Source organism: Uranotaenia lowii, chromosome 1, assembly GCF_029784155.1.
Source record: "Uranotaenia lowii strain MFRU-FL chromosome 1, ASM2978415v1, whole genome shotgun sequence".
NCBI classification, from domain to species: domain Eukaryota; kingdom Metazoa; phylum Arthropoda; class Insecta; order Diptera; family Culicidae; genus Uranotaenia; species Uranotaenia lowii.
This window is the reverse complement of record NC_073691.1, coordinates 68,796,541-68,817,071: the sequence shown is the minus strand read 5'-3', so window position 1 is coordinate 68,817,071 and position 20,531 is coordinate 68,796,541. Positions and strand designations below refer to the sequence as shown.

General features: G+C 38.4%; 8 protein-coding genes across 8 annotated transcripts; 5 read left to right on the top strand and 3 right to left on the bottom strand.

Moving 5' to 3' along the window:
- Window positions 1–3,374: 3,374 nt before the first annotated feature.
- On the top strand, window positions 3,375–3,867 carry LOC129740521 (histone H4). The gene has a single exon (XM_055732219.1). It carries the CDS (start codon window positions 3,408–3,410, stop codon window positions 3,717–3,719), a length of 312 nt encoding a protein of 103 aa, XP_055588194.1. The 5' UTR covers window positions 3,375–3,407; the 3' UTR covers window positions 3,720–3,867.
- Window positions 3,868–4,661: 794 nt separating this feature from the next.
- On the bottom strand, window positions 4,662–5,168 carry LOC129740516 (histone H2B). The gene has a single exon (XM_055732214.1). The coding sequence runs from the start codon at window positions 5,109–5,111 to the stop codon at window positions 4,737–4,739; it is 375 nt and encodes a 124-aa protein (XP_055588189.1). The 5' UTR covers window positions 5,112–5,168; the 3' UTR covers window positions 4,662–4,736.
- Window positions 5,169–5,349: 181 nt separating this feature from the next.
- Window positions 5,350–6,018, top strand: LOC129740518 (histone H2A). Its single transcript, XM_055732216.1, has one exon. The coding sequence runs from the start codon at window positions 5,386–5,388 to the stop codon at window positions 5,758–5,760; it is 375 nt and encodes a 124-aa protein (XP_055588191.1). The 5' UTR covers window positions 5,350–5,385; the 3' UTR covers window positions 5,761–6,018.
- Window positions 6,019–7,971: 1,953 nt separating this feature from the next.
- On the top strand, window positions 7,972–8,822 carry LOC129740520 (histone H4). Its single transcript, XM_055732218.1, has one exon. It carries the CDS (start codon window positions 8,007–8,009, stop codon window positions 8,316–8,318), a length of 312 nt encoding a protein of 103 aa, XP_055588193.1. The 5' UTR covers window positions 7,972–8,006; the 3' UTR covers window positions 8,319–8,822.
- A 180-nt stretch (window positions 8,823–9,002) lies between these two features.
- Window positions 9,003–9,583, bottom strand: LOC129740517 (histone H2A). The gene has a single exon (XM_055732215.1). The coding sequence runs from the start codon at window positions 9,542–9,544 to the stop codon at window positions 9,170–9,172; it is 375 nt and encodes a 124-aa protein (XP_055588190.1). The 5' UTR covers window positions 9,545–9,583; the 3' UTR covers window positions 9,003–9,169.
- Window positions 9,584–9,768: 185 nt separating this feature from the next.
- LOC129740515 (histone H2B) lies at window positions 9,769–10,297 on the top strand. The gene has a single exon (XM_055732212.1). It carries the CDS (start codon window positions 9,819–9,821, stop codon window positions 10,191–10,193), a length of 375 nt encoding a protein of 124 aa, XP_055588187.1. The 5' UTR covers window positions 9,769–9,818; the 3' UTR covers window positions 10,194–10,297.
- A 662-nt stretch (window positions 10,298–10,959) lies between these two features.
- On the bottom strand, window positions 10,960–11,633 carry LOC129740519 (histone H4). The gene has a single exon (XM_055732217.1). It carries the CDS (start codon window positions 11,593–11,595, stop codon window positions 11,284–11,286), a length of 312 nt encoding a protein of 103 aa, XP_055588192.1. The 5' UTR covers window positions 11,596–11,633; the 3' UTR covers window positions 10,960–11,283.
- Window positions 11,634–11,833: 200 nt separating this feature from the next.
- LOC129740514 (histone H3) lies at window positions 11,834–12,594 on the top strand. The gene has a single exon (XM_055732211.1). It carries the CDS (start codon window positions 11,855–11,857, stop codon window positions 12,263–12,265), a length of 411 nt encoding a protein of 136 aa, XP_055588186.1. The 5' UTR covers window positions 11,834–11,854; the 3' UTR covers window positions 12,266–12,594.
- Window positions 12,595–20,531: the final 7,937 nt, after the last annotated feature.

Below are 20,531 nucleotides of genomic sequence, written 5' to 3'. Positions count from 1 at the left end.
ACCTCATGGGGAAATACTCATACATCAAAAAAAGGCCTATATTTGGAAAATTTGGCTTCCATCTACAACCTTGCCTTCTTAAATAATTCCCAACCAACCCGTCTCAACCCAGTAACTGGAGCAATGACCACCCTGGATCTCACCCTCGTTTCTTGGGAACTTGGACCAAAGTTCCACTGGTTCGTTCTCGACGATACCCACGGAAGTGATCATTTCCCCATAATCATAAAAATCCAACACCCCTCCCCTCAAGTTGCAACTAGGCCGAAATGGAAGTACAAAGAAGCCAACTGGCTTGAATATCAACTCGAGATAGACAACCAACTTTCCATACGCCAACCAAACTGCATACCGTCCTTCTCCAAAATATTGTTCGAATCCGCCAAAAAACACATCCCCCGAACCAGTGGTAAACCCGGCAAAAATGCCGTCCCATGGTGGGGTCCAGAGGTCAGGGACGCCATTAAACTCCGTCGTAAAAAACTCCGTGCTCTGAAACGTCTTCCCCCTGATCACCCTAGTAAAACAACAGCCCTCGATGAATACAAATCAGCCAACTCCCTAGCCAAACGAGAAGTTAGAAATGCCAAAGCAGCCTGCTGGCAACAGTTTACGAGTGAAATTCACCCCAGTACCTCTGCTAGCGTACTCTGGTCCAAAATTAAAACTCTAAATGGCAACTCTCGAAAAGATCCCTATCACCTTCTACTAAACAATCAATACAACAATGATCCTTTAACCCTAGCCAACTCCTTCTGCAATCACTTCTCCTCCGTCTCTTCCTCTTCCCATTCCCAACCTACCGATTTCCCCTCAACATCGGACCACAATAACCTGGACTACAACTGCCCATTCACATATGAAGAGCTGGAGTTTGCACTCTCCAAAGTCAAAGGACTTTCCGCAGGCCCTGATGAGTTAGGCTACCCCCTGCTCAAGAACCTCTCCCTTATGGCCAAAAAAACATTTTTAAAAATACTTAACCAAATCTGGTCAAATGGAGAACTCCCCGATAGTTGGAAGATAGGCCTGGTAATCCCGATACTCAAACCCCAACAAAACCCTCACTCAGTAGATAGCTACCGACCCATCACCCTCCTCGATTGCTCCGGCAAAATAATGGAGAGGATGGTCAATCGACGCCTGAATACTATCCTGGACAAACAAAAGCTCCTCGACTCACGACAGTTCGCCTTCCGCGCCGGCAGATCAGTAGATGACTACTTTGATGATCTCGAATCCATTCTGACCACCGCCTTGAACCAAAAACACCACGTTGAGGCCCTTTCCCTCGACCTATCGAAGGCTTTCGATCGAGTCGATCGCACAGCCATCCTCAACCAAATAGTCAAGTGGAACATTGGCGGCCGAATGTACCTATACATTAAAAATTTCCTAGACCAAAGATACATCCATGTCCTTATAAACGGTGTGCGCTCTCATATCCGGCCTGTTCCGGGCGGCGTTCCCCAAGGCTCGGTCATAGCACCAGTCTTGTTCCTAATCGCCATTAATACCCTTTTCGAAACAATACCCGACAACATCAAAACCCTAATATACGCCGACGACATCCTCTTGTTATCCATTTCCCCTTTCCCTATTATGGCACGAAGAAGACTCCAACAAGCGGTGGACCTGGTCGCCGATTGGGCTCCCAAAATGGGCTTCCAATTCTCCCCCAAAAAGTCAACCCTTCTTCACCTCGGCCCCAATAGGAAGAAAATAAAAAAACTGCTACCCCTCACGATGTCGAGCGAAACCATCCCACTGGCCCGTTCCACCCGCCTACTAGGCGTATGGATCGATGACCGCCTTAATTTCCTATGTCATCTGAACAATATCCGTAAAAATACCGCCAACAAAATCAATATCCTCCGTATTCTGACAAACAAAACCAGCCTAGCCCATCGTGACTCTCTCTTCCGGTTCCTTCACGGCTGGCTTATCCCCTCAGTCCTTCATGGGATCGGAATCGTGAGTCTAGCCACAGATGAAGTTGTAAGAAAGCTGGAACCACTGTACAATGATTGTGTCAGAATCATAAGCTCCGTCTTCAGAACAAGTCCAATCCCATCACTGATGGCCGAAAGTGGTCAACTACCCTTTATCTATCTCCTCACTAAACACCTCTCCCTGAAAGCTATAAGATCACTCGCTAACGGTGGCTCCAGAGACACCCCACTAGTTGAAAGAACTAACACACTACTAGTCAAGCTCATCGGTGAACCCCTTCCACCTATCTGTACAAGAAACGGTCCATCAACTAAATATTGGAACGATACTAATCCAAAAGTAGATCTGAGCCTAGGCAAAGTAATCAAAGCCGGCAAAGCCTCAGCTATCGTCCTGCCACACTTTCATCAACTCGTCGAAGATAAATACTCCAACACCTTACACATCTATACCGACGGCTCTAGATCACCTGATGGAAGGGTGGGTTGCGGCATACATGACGGAATCTGCAATAGAAGTCTGCCCCTTCCGGGACAATGCTCCGTCTTCAGTTCAGAAGCCTACGCCATGCTTGATGCCGTTCAGAAATCTACCACAGACACCGTCATCTTTTCTGATTCGGCCAGTGTTCTCTCTGCACTGGCAGCCGGCAACCTAAAACACCCCTGGATCCAATCTATTTTTCACCTAGCCCCTACTAAAAACATCGCACTCTGCTGGATACCGGGCCACTCCGGCATTCCAGGTAACGAGTCAGCCGATCGACTTGCCTCAGCCGGTTCCAAAATTACTCCCCCCACGATTCCCATCCCGCAATCCGATGCCACTCGAACCATTAAGAACCAGATACTGGTAGCCTGGGATATCGAATGGGCTACGAACAATCGCTCGAAGTTGCGCGAGATTAAAAACTCGACGCAAAGATGGACTGACAGATCCTCCACTTCCGAAAGAAGAGCCTTAACTCGTCTACGCATCGGACACACGCGGCTCACCCACGAATACATAATGGCCAAAGATATCCCCCCTACCTGTAATTCCTGTCTTACCCCTAACTCCATCAAACATATCCTTACCTCCTGTCTCCAATACCATAACCTAAGAATATTCTGTTCCCTCTCACCAAACCTCCGACAAGCATTATCCAACTGCCCTGAAGAAGAAAAGAAAATTATAGCCTTCCTCCACAAATCAAAACTCCTTCATAAACTATAAAAAAAAAAACCCCTCCTTTCCTACAAAAAAAAAGAAAAAAAAATAAAGAAAAAAAAACAAAAAAAAAACAAAAAACAAAAAAAAAATAGTACAGAAATACGTGAAACGATACCACCAATGGGGATGAATAAACCAATTGGTTTAAAATCCAAAAAAAAAAAAAAAAAAAAAAAAAAAAATTCGGCAAGCATCAGTTTCGTTTTGGAAGTTCAACATAACAACAACATAGCTCTGCAAGAATGACTGGCCGTGGCAAGGGAGGAAAAGGACTCGGAAAGGGAGGCGCCAAGCGTCATCGCAAAGTTTTGCGTGACAACATCCAGGGAATCACCAAGCCCGCTATCCGTCGTCTGGCTCGTCGTGGAGGAGTCAAGCGTATTTCCGGTCTGATCTACGAGGAAACCCGAGGTGTCCTGAAAGTGTTCCTGGAAAACGTGATCCGTGACGCTGTGACTTACACCGAACACGCCAAGCGCAAGACCGTCACTGCCATGGACGTCGTCTACGCCTTGAAGCGACAGGGACGCACTTTGTACGGATTCGGAGGTTAAGATATTCGATCGAAGAGCAAATAGCGTCATTCCAACGGCCCTTTTCAGGGCCAACACTTCAGTTTGAAAGGAACTGGTTTGAACTCATGTCAGTATTGATGCCAGGTGATTGCTAGTTTTGGTTGCATTCCGACTCAAAGCATTTAAATGTCCCAAAAAGAATGTTATAATGATTCAAATATTCTAGAAGATAATTATATTTTCAAGGAATTAGAAAAAAGGTTTTGATTTATTCGATTCAAATCATTGCACATTTTGTCCACTGAGGCATTCAGGATCGGAGACGATATATAAAAATTCAATCAAACCTCCCCGCATGAGAAGGATCTGCGTCTCGAGAACTGCTATCGCTACACAAGGGAATAGAATGAGAAGGCATTAAGATTCAAGGGAATTTCCTTGATACATAAAAAAAAATATAAGAGATAAAGCATGTTCGTGCTCTTTATCGATCTTATTCCAAATAAAGGAAAATCTACAAGATCTACAAGATAACAACTACTTAAAATGCTCACTGGCAACGAGGAAAGAATAAAAAAAATACACATCTTCGATAGAACTGTGGCATTGGCTTGTTGATCGTTGCTTATTAGTAAAATGAAGTTTAATGATCCGAGGAACCCTTAAAGGAGTTTGTTTACGAAATTTACGAATGGTGATGGTGAAAAAAGCAAGTTTCAAAATATTGGAAATGGGTTATTTCCCATTTTTTATAACTGTTAAAAACCCATCATTATGCTTAGTTTTTCAACAACTTAATCAAAATCAAAATTTACGTTTTATAAACCTCATTATTTACAAATGTAAAGTTAGCGCTTAGAGATCGCTAACCTTAATCCAACATTTAGCGATTTCAGAAATTAATCGCCAACTTTGAACTTGTAACCAAATGCAAAGGCAATTTTAACAGAATTGAATACATGAATATCAATCAAATCTCTTTTCAAACATCATTTGTGGCCCTGAAAAGGGCCGTTTGTAGGAAACTTTCATCCCGCAATCGTAGCCAATATGTTTTTACTTGGAGCTGGTGTACTTGGTGACAGCCTTGGTTCCTTCAGAGACGGCGTGCTTGGCCAATTCTCCCGGAAGCAGCAGACGGACAGCGGTCTGAATTTCGCGGGACGTGATGGTCGAGCGCTTGTTGTAGTGAGCCAGACGCGAAGATTCAGCGGCAATGCGTTCGAAGATATCGTTGACAAAGCTGTTCATGATGCTCATGGCCTTGGACGAGATTCCGGTATCCGGATGGACCTGCTTCAGCACTTTGAAGATGTAGATGGCGTAGCTTTCCTTCCTGCGGACCTTGCGCTTCTTCTTGTCTCCCTTGGCGATGTTCTTCTGAGCCTTGCCGGACTTTTTGGCGGCTTTTCCACTGGTTTTCGGGGCCATTGTTGGTTGAGTTGTTCAGGTTATGTTGCAAACGAAACTGATGCTTTTCGAACGTGGGACGCTATGCTTTTATATGTTTCATCGAGGGTAGATTATCGACCATTCCATTATGTTGCCTCTTTCGGTAGAAAACGAGCATACATAGAATATGCTCACCAGGCGGGATCTTCCCCTCGATTTTCAGGTATAAATATGTGCGTCTTCCTTCCTCGAGCATTATTCGTATCACATCGTGTCGTTCTGTTAACTTCATTCAAACCACCATCTCAACAAAATGTCTGGCCGTGGCAAAGGAGGAAAAGTGAAGGGAAAGGCAAAGTCCCGATCATCCCGTGCCGGACTTCAGTTTCCAGTAGGTCGTATCCATCGTCTGCTTCGCAAGGGCAACTATGCTGAACGTGTTGGAGCAGGAGCTCCCGTCTATCTGGCCGCCGTCATGGAGTATTTGGCTGCTGAAGTGCTGGAATTGGCAGGAAACGCCGCTCGGGACAACAAAAAGACCCGTATCATCCCGCGTCATCTGCAGCTGGCCATCCGTAATGACGAGGAGTTGAACAAACTGCTTTCGGGTGTGACAATCGCTCAGGGAGGTGTTCTGCCCAACATCCAGGCCGTGCTGCTGCCCAAGAAGACCGAGAAGAAGGCTTAAGATGGATAAACTCTGCCCCCTTATCAAACCGTCCTTTTCAGGACGACAAAATCAATTTGTTGAAGAGTTGGTTGGAAAATCGTTTCTATAAATTTTTCATGCAGGTATATTTTTTTATACCTGGAAGTGTTCGACTTTTATTCAAATTTGGAAAAATTGCGAGAGACGCTAAATAATATCGTCGAATAAACATGTTGAAAATACAAGAAAACATGCTGATGTTAGCAATTGAAAAGCAATTTCTACGTTTTATTGAGTCAGAAGGAATATTGATTTCAGAGCAATCTGGATTCAGAAAGCATTCAGCGGAGTCTAAAATAATTTGATACATCGAATTTTGAAGATCAGTATACAAAACGTTCAGTATTTCTGGACTTAAAGAGAGTTTTTGAAATAATTGATCGGCTAAAGCTGGTGGATATTGGAAAATATAGGTATCAACGAAACGGTTCAAAACTGGTTTAAGGAATTCTTAAATAACCTAGTGCAAAGAACAAAATATGGTTCTTATTTTTTGCGATTTCGAGAAAATAATGTAAGTGTCCTACAAGGAAGCATTCTGGGTCCCTTGTTACTCGTATTGTATATTAATGATAAAAAAATCTGCCTACAATATGGCCTCTTTGGAACATTTGCTGATGATTCTGTCTCCTACTGGAATGGTAACTACTTAGAGCTTGTCGGCAAATGCCGATTTGGAAAATATCGTAGTATTTCAGAAATGAAGAAAATTGTGTCTAAATCTTAATAGAACCATTTGAATGGTTTTTGGTAATCGGAAGAGTGGAGATTGTCCAGATTTGTTCATTTATAGTTGTAATATCGCACCAAGTCAAATATATGGGATGCAAGTCTATGAAAAGCTTAAAATTAAGCCCATATCGAATTACAGTTAAGTAAACCGCAATGAAATATGGTATACTCTTACAAATAAGCTGATCTTTGACTATCTGGTCAAAAATAATTTATGTTCAATCTTTTATAATGTTAAGCCATTTGAGACACCAAATTTTCTTTGTTATTATGATTTTTGGAATGAAGAAAAGTTGTTTTAATTGTCAGTTATTGCTTGCTGCTAACGAAATTCCCCCACGAAATGTGTTGGCCAAATTTCTAAAAAAAAAAAACATAAACGCGTTGGCCTTGTAAAAAAGTTTTGAGCAGTTTCCTTTTCAAAGCACGCCTAACCAGCTTCTAAATAAGCAGAGTTCAAGTAGCTGAAAACTGATCGGATTTTCAGTTCCTCTCCGATGATTTATTAAAACAGTTCATGTTTTCATATAAAAAAAATCCAGTATACAGTATAAACTCAAAGTTGCTTGAATCGCTTCCCCATTCCAAGTGTAAAAAGTGTAGAATTTAAAATTCTTCATACAAAACTCACAGCGGTATTATATTGATTCAGCCAAACACAAAACGTACCATTTTTAGCATTAATTGATCCAATGATTTCACATTTGGACCAGGCTTCAAAATTTATAAAGGAAATATCAAATGAACATCAAACGAACTCTTATCAATATTTGGTGGCCCTGAAAAGGGCCGATTGAACTTTATCCCATTTGAAATCAACTTAAGCACGCTCTCCTCGGATACGACGAGCCAGCTGGATGTCCTTTGGCATGATGGTTACTCGCTTGGCATGGATGGCGCACAGATTGGTGTCCTCGAACAGTCCAACCAGATAGGCCTCGCTGGCTTCCTGCAGGGCCATGACGGCTGAGCTCTGGAAACGCAGATCGGTCTTGAAGTCCTGTGCGATTTCACGAACCAAACGCTGGAAGGGCAGTTTGCGGATAAGCAACTCGGTCGATTTTTGATAACGACGGATCTCTCGCAGGGCAACAGTTCCTGGCCGATAGCGATGAGGCTTCTTGACTCCTCCTGTGGCCGGAGCGCTCTTACGGGCAGCCTTGGTGGCCAACTGCTTGCGAGGAGCTTTTCCTCCGGTGGATTTACGAGCGGTCTGCTTAGTACGGGCCATGATGAATGATCACTTTGAACTTCGAACTATAGATTCAAAATAACTCTCGGACCGGGAAGAAGCAGCTTTTTATACCTCAAAATCGAAGGAGCAATTTCCCGCCAAAACGAGCATAACTTATGCTCTCTTACGAAGCGGGAAACATAAGGAAATGCTCGATAGTCTACCCTCGGTGAAAAATATAAAAGCAAGATGCATCGGGTTCAACAAGCATCAGTTTCGTTTTGGAAGTTCAACATAACAACAACATAAATCTGCAAGAATGACTGGCCGTGGCAAGGGAGGCAAAGGACTCGGAAAGGGAGGCGCCAAGCGTCATCGCAAAGTTCTGCGTGACAACATCCAGGGAATCACCAAGCCCGCTATCCGTCGTCTGGCTCGTCGTGGAGGAGTCAAGCGTATTTCCGGTCTGATCTACGAGGAAACCCGAGGTGTCCTGAAAGTGTTCCTGGAAAACGTGATCCGTGACGCTGTGACTTACACCGAACACGCCAAGCGCAAGACCGTCACTGCCATGGACGTCGTCTACGCCTTGAAGCGACAGGGACGCACTCTGTACGGATTCGGTGGTTAAGATACTAGATCGAAGAGCAAATAGCGTCATTCCAACGGCCCTTTTTCAGGGCCAACACTTTTGTTTGAAAGGAACTGATTTGAACTCATTTTATAATCAACTAACCGCTTATAAACCCCTTTTGAAATCTGACCTAGATCGAATAGATGTTGCATGGAAAGGAATTCCAGTTCCAGTTCACGATACCTCTCACGAAAAACGCATTACTACAGTAAACAGAACTGTGTCGGGGAATAACAAAACGTCCTGTTCGAGAACCACGTAGGGGTACAAGAAGAGATCTTAGATATTCCGGTTTACCTGAGAATAGCATTCTTTGAATATCAGTATCGGATTTGAAAGCATAAAATATTTCGAAGTGACATCCTAATAAATCTTTTTGAAGACGCGGGTAAATCTGGTTAGATAAAAAACATATAACATAACACATGTGTACCAAATTAAGCCGCAGTGGACTGATTCTTAAATAGAAAATATGACGATTTTAAATCGTGATATCTTAAAAGTGGCATTTTTTTTCAATATCCTTTCAATAACTTGGTTTATAAAGATTCGAAAAAAATGATCGATGTTTGGAAAATACATACCGAATACCGAGTTCTTCGGGCTTGAAAATAACGATTTTAATGTTGCATCACTGACTGCTTTGCGTGAATTAACTATTTTGTTCTATGGGTTTGAATACATTTTTAAAACACCAACTTTGTAAAGCAACAAAATGGATTTAAATAAGAAAAAATCTAATACTACTACTACTATAATAACGAATGAAACTCCAACTAACTCTTTGACAAATTGATTTTGTCGTCCTGAAAAGGACGGTTTGATTGAGTTGTAGAGTTGAATTCATCTTAAGCCTTCTTCTCAGTCTTCTTGGGCAGCAGCACGGCCTGGATATTGGGCAGAACACCTCCCTGAGCGATTGTCACACCCGAAAGCAGTTTGTTCAACTCCTCGTCATTACGGATGGCCAGCTGCAGATGACGCGGGATGATACGGGTCTTTTTGTTGTCCCGAGCGGCGTTTCCTGCCAATTCCAGCACTTCAGCAGCCAAATACTCCATGACGGCGGCCAGATAGACGGGAGCTCCTGCTCCAACACGTTCAGCATAGTTGCCCTTGCGGAGCAGACGATGGATACGACCTACTGGAAACTGAAGTCCGGCACGGGATGATCGGGACTTTGCCTTTCCCTTCACTTTTCCTCCTTTGCCACGGCCAGACATTTTGTTGAGATGGTGGTTTGAATGAAGTTAACAGAACGACACGATGTGATACGAATAATGCTCGAGGAAGGAAGACGCACATATTTATACCTGAAAATCGAGGGGAAGATCCCGCCTGGTGAGCATATTCTATGTATGCTCGTTTTCTACCGAAAGAGGCAACATAATGGAATGGTCGATAATCTACCCTCGATGAAACATATAAAAGCATAGCGTCCCACGTTCGAAAAGCATCAGTTTCGTTTGCAACATAACCTGAACAACTCAACCAACAATGGCCCCGAAAACCAGTGGAAAAGCCGCCAAAAAGTCCGGCAAGGCTCAGAAGAACATCGCCAAGGGAGACAAGAAGAAGCGCAAGGTCCGCAGGAAGGAAAGCTACGCCATCTACATCTTCAAAGTGCTGAAGCAGGTCCATCCGGATACCGGAATCTCGTCCAAGGCCATGAGCATCATGAACAGCTTTGTCAACGATATCTTCGAACGCATTGCCGCTGAATCTTCGCGTCTGGCTCACTACAACAAGCGCTCGACCATCACGTCCCGCGAAATTCAGACCGCTGTCCGTCTGCTGCTTCCGGGAGAATTGGCCAAGCACGCCGTCTCTGAAGGAACCAAGGCTGTCACCAAGTACACCAGCTCCAAGTAAAAACATATTGGCTACGATTGCGGGATGAAAGTTTCCTACAAACGGCCCTTTTCAGGGCCACAAATGATGTTTGAAAAGAGATTTGATTGATATTCATTTAAGAATATTTTTACAGTGAGAATTACCAATATTCTGTTAAAAGTGCCTTTGCATTCGGTTACTATTTCAAAACTAGCGATAACTTATTGAAATCGCTAAATGTTTGAAAAAGATTTCTTTTATCGCCAACTGAAATAATTAAGATAAATTATCAAAACGCATATTTTTAGACTTTATTACCTCAAGCTTAATAAATCTTCATAGGTTTATCGATGATCAAATTAAAATTTGTTATGAAAACATTTACTAGCTTATCCAATAATTCCTTCAAAATGGTGCATTTTTTACTCTATGCTCGCAGCTCTCCTTTGTGAACATCCCGAAAAATTGATATCTCTTAGAATCTCGATGTTATAAACTCTCCATTTTTCTTTATTTGAATAGAGATCGTCAAAGAGCATACACAGCAACAAAATGTTACGATGGACGATATAATGTCTTGAAATGATGTAATGTTAAGGATATCTGTAGCAAAAATACATCTAAACGGTGTACACAATGCGATCACGTCGTGTAGTGTAATATCACAATCTTCTCTGTGATACCGTATCAAGTAGTTAATGTTTTCCTCAATCGACGTTCAAATTGCATACAATTCAAAAAGTGAGAAAAGGGATTTGCCTGTATGTACTACAAAAGTTAAATAAGAATAAAAGCAAAACTGTGGTTTCAAATAAAATTATTTTGTTTTATTATTTTTAAATTTAAAAGAAATTCGATCCGAGTATCTGTCAGTCTAAGGTTAAAAACCTCGAATCTACCAAAATAATTTTCTTATTCTTGTAAAAATAATGATTTTTTAGAACATTTGAATCATGATTACATATAAACTTTTTTTGGACATTCATATGGCTAGAAGCGAAATGACACCAAAACAAGCACTTATCTGGCATCATTAATGATATGAATTCAGACCAGTTCTTTTCAAATTAAAGTGTTGACCCTGAAAAGGGCCGTTGGAATGATGCTATTTGCTCTTCGATCGAATATCTTAACCTCCGAATCCGTACAAAGTGCGTCCCTGTCGCTTCAAGGCGTAGACGACGTCCATGGCAGTGACGGTCTTGCGCTTGGCGTGTTCGGTGTAAGTCACAGCGTCACGGATCACGTTTTCCAGGAACACCTTCAGGACACCTCGGGTTTCCTCGTAGATCAGACCGGAAATACGCTTGACTCCTCCACGACGAGCCAGACGACGGATAGCGGGCTTGGTGATTCCCTGGATGTTGTCACGCAGAACTTTGCGATGACGCTTGGCGCCTCCCTTTCCGAGTCCTTTGCCTCCCTTTCCACGGCCAGTCATTCTTGCAGATTTATGTTGTTGTTATGTTGAACTTCCAAAACGAAACTGATGCTTGGCGAACCCGATGCATCTTGCTTATATATGTTTCTTCGAGAGTGGTAAACTATCGAGCATTCCTTTATGTTGCCCGCTTCGCAAGAGAGCATAGGTTATGCTCGTTTTGGCGGGGCCTTTTCCATTTTCAGGTATAAAAAGCTGCTTCTTTCCTTCCGAAGGTTATTCTGAATCTATCGTTCGAAGTTCGAAGTGATCATTCGTCATGGCCCGTACCAAGCAGACCGCTCGTAAGTCCACCGGAGGAAAAGCTCCTCGCAAGCAGTTGGCCACCAAGGCTGCCCGTAAGAGCGCTCCGGCCACAGGAGGAGTCAAGAAGCCTCATCGCTATCGGCCAGGAACTGTTGCCCTGCGAGAGATCCGTCGTTATCAAAAATCGACCGAGTTGCTGATCCGCAAATTGCCCTTCCAGCGTTTGGTTCGTGAAATCGCACAGGACTTCAAGACCGATCTGCGTTTCCAGAGCTCAGCCGTCATGGCCCTGCAGGAAGCCAGCGAGGCCTATCTGGTTGGACTGTTCGAGGACACCAATCTGTGCGCCATCCATGCCAAGCGAGTGACCATTATGCCAAAGGACATCCAGCTGGCTCGTCGTATCCGAGGAGAGCGTGCTTAAGTTGATTTCAAATGAGATAAAGTTCAAACGGCCCTTTTCAGGGCCACAATTATTTTTATAGAGTTTATTTGGAATACTTTTCATCAAGTTTTGCTGAATGTTATTGAGAGTCAATGTGGTGCTCTGAAAAAAACATTTTTGGAACGGTGCAGGTTATATAAATAACGATAATGAAAAAAATATAAACTTAGGCAGGGAAATATCGTTTTTCTACAACTTTTTGAACGTATAAAATCGCATAAGGTGTAAAAGTCTTTCCTAAGATAACGGCAAACTATAAATCGTTTCATCGTTAATATTGTGTACCTGAACTGATTCGAGCAACTGAAGACTAATGAATCGAATGTACCTATTGACCGACTTTTGAACCCAAGCAGGATGACCCTATCTCAGTGAAGGAAAACTGGCAGGTAAGTATTCAGTAGGTACATAGGTTTGCATCTTGATTTGACTCAATTATGCTGTAAACAATGCTAGAATTGGAACCGATCCAAGAAATGGATCGCATACTTAGGCATATTTGTCGTCAAATGGGAACGGAGAAGAAGTAAATTAATTTTGTATCTGCCATAGACAGCCTCCATTTATGGGTGATTTATCGTTTCGCCCAGGGAGGACTGCTCCTTCGAAATCGATGGACATTTGCTTAACGCGTGCAACAGCTTGTTGGCAAATGTCTTGGGATAGGCAGAACCTCGAGTCTTTTGCTGGTTACGGAGAGCGAGTGATGGAAAAGTTCATCTGACCTTGAATAACACAGCAGATCGATGCGGATGTGTAGGATGCTTCTGAAGTGAAAGTCTTTCGTATGTCAAGTCAAACAGGACCGAAGATAGATGATTGTAGTATGTAAATCACACTAGTGTTCTTCTAATATTCATTTTATGTCAAAGGTTTGCATGGCACAGAAACTTGTGATGTAACACAAGAAAGCTGGAATTCAATAAAGACTGCTAATACCATTAACGATTAACGACCAGTTTTTAGTCTGAATGTATAGGAAAAGACAAAAGACAAAAAAGACAAAAATGACAAAAAAGACAAAAAAAGACAAAAAAGACAAAAAAGACAAAAAAGACAAAAAAGACAAAAAAGACAAAAAAGACAAAAAAGACAAAAAAGACAAAAAAGACAAAAAAGACAAAAAAGACAAAAAAGACAAAAAAGACAAAAAAGACAAAAAAGACAAAAAAGACAAAAAAGACGAAAAAGACAAAAAAAAACAAAAAAGACAAAAAAGACAAAAAAGACAAAAAAGACAAAAAAGACAAAAAAGACAAAAAAGACAAAAAAGACAAAAAAGACAAAAAAGACAAAAAAGACAAAAAAGACAAAAAAGACAAAAAAGACAAAAAAGACAAAAAAGACAAAAAAGACAAAAAAGACAAAAAAGACAAAAAAGACAAAAAAGACAAAAAAGACAAAAAAGACAAAAAAGACAAAAAAGACAAAAAAGACAAAAAAGACAAAAAAGACAAAAAAGACAAAAAAGACAAAAAAGACAAAAAAGACAAAAAAGACAAAAAAGACAAAAAAGACAAAAAAGACAAAAAAGACAAAAAAGACAAAAAAGACAAAAAAGACAAAAAAGACAAAAAAGACAAAAAAGACAAAAAAGACAAAAAAGACAAAAAAGACAAAAAAGACAAAAAAGACAAAAAAGACAAAAAAGACAAAAAAGACAAAAAAGACAAAAAAGACAAAAAAGACAAAAAAGACAAAAAAGACAAAAAAGACAAAAAAGACAAAAAAGACAAAAAAGACAAAAAAGACAAAAAAGACAAAAAAGACAAAAAAGACAAAAAAGACAAAAAAGACAAAAAAGACAAAAAAGACAAAAAAGACAAAAAAGACAAAAAAGACAAAAAAGACAAAAAAGACAAAAAAGACAAAAAAGACAAAAAAGACAAAAAAGACAAAAAAGACAAAAAAGACAAAAAAGACAAAAAAGACAAAAAAGACAAAAAAGACAAAAAAGACAAAAAAGACAAAAAAGACAAAAAAGACAAAAAAGACAAAAAAGACAAAAAAGACAAAAAAGACAAAAAAGACAAAAAAGACAAAAAAGACAAAAAAGACAAAAAAGACAAAAAAGACAAAAAAGACAAAAAAGACAAAAAAGACAAAAAAGACAAAAAAGACAAAAAAGACAAAAAAGACAAAAAAGACAAAAAAGACAAAAAAGACAAAAAAGACAAAAAAGACAAAAAAGACAAAAAAGACAAAAAAGACAAAAAAGACAAAAAAGACAAAAAAGACAAAAAAGACAAAAAAGACAAAAAAGACAAAAAAGACAAAAAAGACAAAAAAGACAAAAAAGACAAAAAAGACAAAAAAGACAAAAAAGACAAAAAAGACAAAAAAGACAAAAAAGACAAAAAAGACAAAAAAGACAAAAAAGACAAAAAAGACAAAAAAGACAAAAAAGACAAAAAAGACAAAAAAGACAAAAAAGACAAAAAAGACAAAAAAGACAAAAAAGACAAAAAAGACAAAAAAGACAAAAAAGACAAAAAAGACAAAAAAGACAAAAAAGACAAAAAAGACAAAAAAGACAAAAAAGACAAAAAAGACAAAAAAGACAAAAAAGACAAAAAAGACAAAAAAGACAAAAAAGACAAAAAAGACAAAAAAGACAAAAAAGACAAAAAAGACAAAAAAGACAAAAAAGACAAAAAAGACAAAAAAGACAAAAAAGACAAAAAAGACAAAAAAGACAAAAAAGACAAAAAAGACAAAAAAGACAAAAAAGACAAAAAAGACAAAAAAGACAAAAAAGACAAAAAAGACAAAAAAGACAAAAAAGACAAAAAAGACAAAAAAGACAAAAAAGACAAAAAAGACAAAAAAGACAAAAAAGACAAAAAAGACAAAAAAGACAAAAAAGACAAAAAAGACAAAAAAGACAAAAAAGACAAAAAAGACAAAAAAGACAAAAAAGACAAAAATGACAAAAATGACAAAAAGACAAAAATGACAAAAATGACAAAAATGACAAAAATGACAAAAATGACAAAAATGACAAAAATGACAAAAATGACAAAAATGACAAAAATGACAAAAATGACAAAAATGACAAAAATGACAAAAATGACAAAAAGACAAAAATGACAAAAATGACAAAAATGACAAAAATGACAAAAATGACAAAAATGACAAAAATGACAAAAATGACAAAAATGACAAAAATGACAAAAATTACAAAAATGACAAAAATGACAAAAATGACAAAAATTACAAAAATGACAAAAATGACGAAAATGACAAAAATGACAAAAATGACAAAAATGACAAAAATGACAAAAATGACAAAAATGACAAAAATGACAAAAATGACAAAAATGACAAAAATGACAAAAATGACAAAAATGACAAAAATGACAAAAATGACAAAAATGAAAAAAATGAAAAAAATGACAAAAATGACAAAAAATGACAAAAATGACAAAAATGACAAAAATGACAAAAATGACAAAAATGACAAAAATGACAAAAATGACAAAAATGACAAAAATGACAAAAATGACAAAAATGACAAAAATGACAAAAATGACAAAAATGACAAAAATGACAAAAATGACAAAAATGACAAAAATGACAAAAATGACAAAAATGACAAAAATGACAAAAATGACAAAAATGACAAAAATGACAAAAATGACAAAAATGACAAAAATGACAAAAATGACAAAAATGACAAAAATGACAAAAATGACAAAAATGACAAAAATGACAAAAATGACAAAAATGACAAAAATGACAAAAATGACAAAAATGACAAAAATGACAAAAATGACAAAAATGACAAAAATGACAAAAATGACAAAAATGACAAAAATGACAAAAATGACAAAAATGACAAAAATGACAAAAATGACAAAAATGACAAAAATGACAAAAATGACAAAAATGACAAAAATGACAAAAATGACAAAAATGACAAAAATGACAAAAATGACAAAAATGACAAAAATGACAAAAATGACAAAAATTACGAAAATGACAAAAATGACAAAAATTACAAAAATGACAAAAATGACAAAAATTACAAAAATTACAAAAATGACAAAAATGAAAAAAATGACAAAAATGACAAAAATGACAAAAATGACAAAAATTACGAAAATTATAAAAATTACAAAAATTTCATTAAAATGACAAAAATAAAAAAACAGGATTAGTTTTGGTGAGAAATTAAAAAAAAACAGTGGTCAGGTTTATTAAATTAATACTCCCAGAAATTTGAATTTTTAAAATTTCTAGATCGGATGAGAAATTTATCATTTATGCATTGTCAGCTAAATTTATGAGGTATGAATTGTTTTCTCAAACAAACAGGCAAAAAATGGCTTAAGCAAAGAATTTTACTTTAACTTTTAAATAGTAGATAAAATTTGAATGGGCTGCAATTCTTGAAAATGCCATTTCTGGAAAATTGCGTCATAAATGAAGAGGAAATTCAACTTTTTGTTCTCTCATTGACGAATGATTAGAATAATCACAAAAAGAACTACTAACAGCGACACCTTGTTAGCTTCATCGAAATAATCATAAGCTTGGAAAAGGAGAGGTGGAACCCATTTCCGAAACAAAATCATCTTCCCACGTCATCATCGCCATTTGCCAGTGACATCATCACCATGATAACCGGACGAAATTTGAATTTCCTTCCGCTTTGAAGCCTTCCGGGTCCAGGTTTGATTCGTTCGTTCGACCGATCCGTTTTTCCCGAAACCGAAACGATGGAATCTCCTAATCCGAACAAAGGTTGTTTATTTTCCCAAGCAAATCTTCCTCCTTACTGACGACGGCCACTGACTGACTTCAGGAGGACCGGCATTTTGCACCGCATTTCCGCAAATTGGTGAGCTCTTTCCGTTCGATTGCCATCTCGTGTCCCACCGGATGGGGATCTTAATTTGCATGGATTGTCTATCCCTCCGTATTATAGATTGGGTGGCATTGGGGAAAGATTCGAAGTTTTTTTTCCTGGGGACCCGAGTAGAAAAGAACTTTAGCTTTCGAAAATTCATTCTTCTTATAAGGCAATTTTCGATTATTCCACTACTAAAGTCGAAACAAAATATTGGACAAGTCTATAGTGTTCTTTTACTCGGGTTACGATCGAAACAGCCCTTTCAAGTCGCTCTACCCGATGAGGTTCAAACGAATCATCTGGGGCTGGCATTTTCGAGCGGACCACCAGAGAGACATATTTTTATGCAAATTTTCCACTTCCGCATTGACATTGGCAGCTGCCAGCTCGCCTACCGGAACCGGAGTAATCCGTTTTTGTTATTTTTGCCACCGGGTTTTTTTTTCCTTCAGTACCCACACAGCCCAGAAATGAAAACAGATCGAAAGAGAACAAACAAGTTCAATCGACAACTAAACTGGGACGATGCAAAAAAAAAAAAAACGGAACCTGTTGTTGAAGCGCCGATGCTGAAAATCCCAGCTGAAATCGAATGGGAAAATTGTCGTGCCTTCCCATCGCGTTTGGTCCAGAAGTGACCGAGAACTGAAACGGGAGAAACAATCTTAGCAGTCGACGTACAGCCGTGACCATTCTAGGGAAAAACTTATTGGATCCACTTTCGATGGTTTGTTGTGTTGTAGCAATAATGTTGCCCTTACCAAAGCCTTGCATCGTTAACGTCCGCTACCAGTTAAAAGTTCTTGAGCGAACGAGTTATTAAAGTTTCAAAAATAAAAAAAATGCAGAGAAGACTCCTTAAAATTTTTCACTTTTAAGGATCTATATGAAATCTATATGAGGAGGACCCCTTTACTGTTCCATTGGGTAGATTAGAAGAATACACGCATAGAAAAAGTTGCAAGAATCCAATGCTTTTTTAATAAATCTCTGTGCCGAAAATGCGCTGAAAATTGTACTGTATCAAAGAGGACAATACCAGTCTGGCAAAGAATCTTATACTAATGATTCCACCTCCAAGGAAGTTCATTATTGGAGAAGAGTCTGATTTGATTTTTTTGCACACTCCAGGAACAAATCAAACAAAAGGAACCAAATTTGACATGAGAAAGTATTTGGGTACGAGAAGTGATCCTAAAAATTTTTAGGAACTCTTTCACCTTAGAATGGGGTTGGAGGAGGAAGACTCCCATAGTATTTTCTGTGAACCTCAAGCACTAATTCAGGTATCAGGTATTAGTATAAGGGTTGGTTTTAAAGCAACACGTATATCCTTATATTTGGAAACATTGTTTCTAGCCTTTTTGTTTTTGTTTTTATTATCTGATAAATTTCATCATTTACCTGTTACGATGAGAATAATTTAGTTTTAATTATTACCCCCGAAGCAATAGTATGAATAACATTAAGAAACCCAAGAGTCTCAACTATAACAAACGTAGATATCTGTTTTGATCGAGATATTAAAAAAAATAATAATAATAATAAATACATTTTTTATTAGTTTTTATTATAAAATGCACAAATAGGCTAAGACTTTATAACGACCAAATAAGATAACATTATGTTTACCGTTTTTCCGACACAAATAAATTGTTGAAAGAAAGTAGAAAATTTTCAATCTCTGTTCCTTCAATTGCATTACAGATTTTTCATCCATGGAAAATATTACAAAGTATTGATTATTTATCTTACGATTAATTTTATGCACTTTCCAGAAACGGACATCCAAGGAGCTGTTTTGCCTTGCAATGGTTCGGAGAAAAACCTTTTCACCTTCCTTTTCCAACTGTGGGCAACCTGGTACAGTAGTCCTGGCTCTTCTTAACGGTGGAACCGGCGAGAATGGGAGCTCGACCAGATCAGGAATATTTTCAGTTTTCTTCAACTCAGTCAGGGTGTATTTTAGCCAGGTTAGACTCTGCATTTCTGTCGCATGGTACCATCCAATCCCCGAAAAGTAACCAGATCCATAAAAGTCGCTACATTTGAGCCCTCGAACTAATTGTTTTCCTGAAACAATATTCACAGAATAGAAGCAGTCAATATAATATGAATAGTTCATCGACCTTTGTGGTATAAGCAGTTGATAAAGGTTGATGAACTTTTCAAACAATGTGAGTCATACGAGTCGCAGTTTGTCATGTGAAGACTATAGGAGATCACGATCTTAAGACACATTTTTCAAAATGGTGCATGTTCACAAAAAACCAAATATATGTAAAAAATTCATAACCGATCTTCAATCTAAATTCAATTACTCAATAAAGGCGTCATTATGACTTTTAGAAAAAGTTATTAATTTTTACAATTGCACGAATAAGGCAGAAGAGCAAAACAGACGAAGAACACTTATTTTGCATACACTTACCTCGGATTGAAGTATTTATAGCTCACAGCTAAATCCCACAAAGAGAGAAACTCGAACTCGATCACATGATAAGTTCTTGTGAATAGTTCACTGTACATCCTTCTGTGATTGGAGTTATTCATTTCAGCACAGAACACCTTGCATCATTTATTTTATCAGCATGCTATTTTAGCATCCACATAAGGCATTTAAGATATTATAACTTTGTTACAGCAAGTTCACTGGTGTTGGGAAAAAGTGGTAGATATTTTGACATTTTGAAAATTTTACCATGCAAAAATGTTTTCAAGATCTTGGGGCGTTGTATTTTTTTACAACACTGTTTCTATTTCAGCCGTATGTGATAGAAATATTGCTATTTTTGCATCACAGCATGCGAAAATAAAACACGTGTTGTAAAAAAACTAGAAGGCCACAGATCTTGAAAATGTTTTTGCATGGCAAAATTTTCAAAATGTGCCGTAAGTGTCGAAATTTCTACCACTTTTTCCCAACACCAGTGAACTTGCTCTTAAGCATTTTTTGCTTCCTCATTTGAGATTTGATGTTTGCTATACAAACTATATTGATAAAATTTTTAGGAAAGACTTTGCTTTTGTGGGTCGGATTGAGAGACTTCAGTTGTGCCCATGATGAATCTAGATATGGTGGTCTCACTTTGGCAAAAAGTAGACGAGGGTTGGATGCGGCGGTGGGGGCAAAACGCAGCCGAAATTTGACAGCTGGTTGTTGGCTTGGCTGCTGGCTGGCTGGGATGCTAGTTGCTCTAATTTTTGTAAAACACGGAGTTTTGCCAATCATCGATACATTACTCAGATAAAGATTTCGCCATAATTTTTGCAAATATAATCCATAGAAGCGAAAAAAAAATCTTCCGGCTGAGTTCCGGGCTGGTAAGCAAAGCTGTAAGACGTTGAACCAAAAGACGACGGTGCCAATTTTGCCGGTAGTAGTGAATA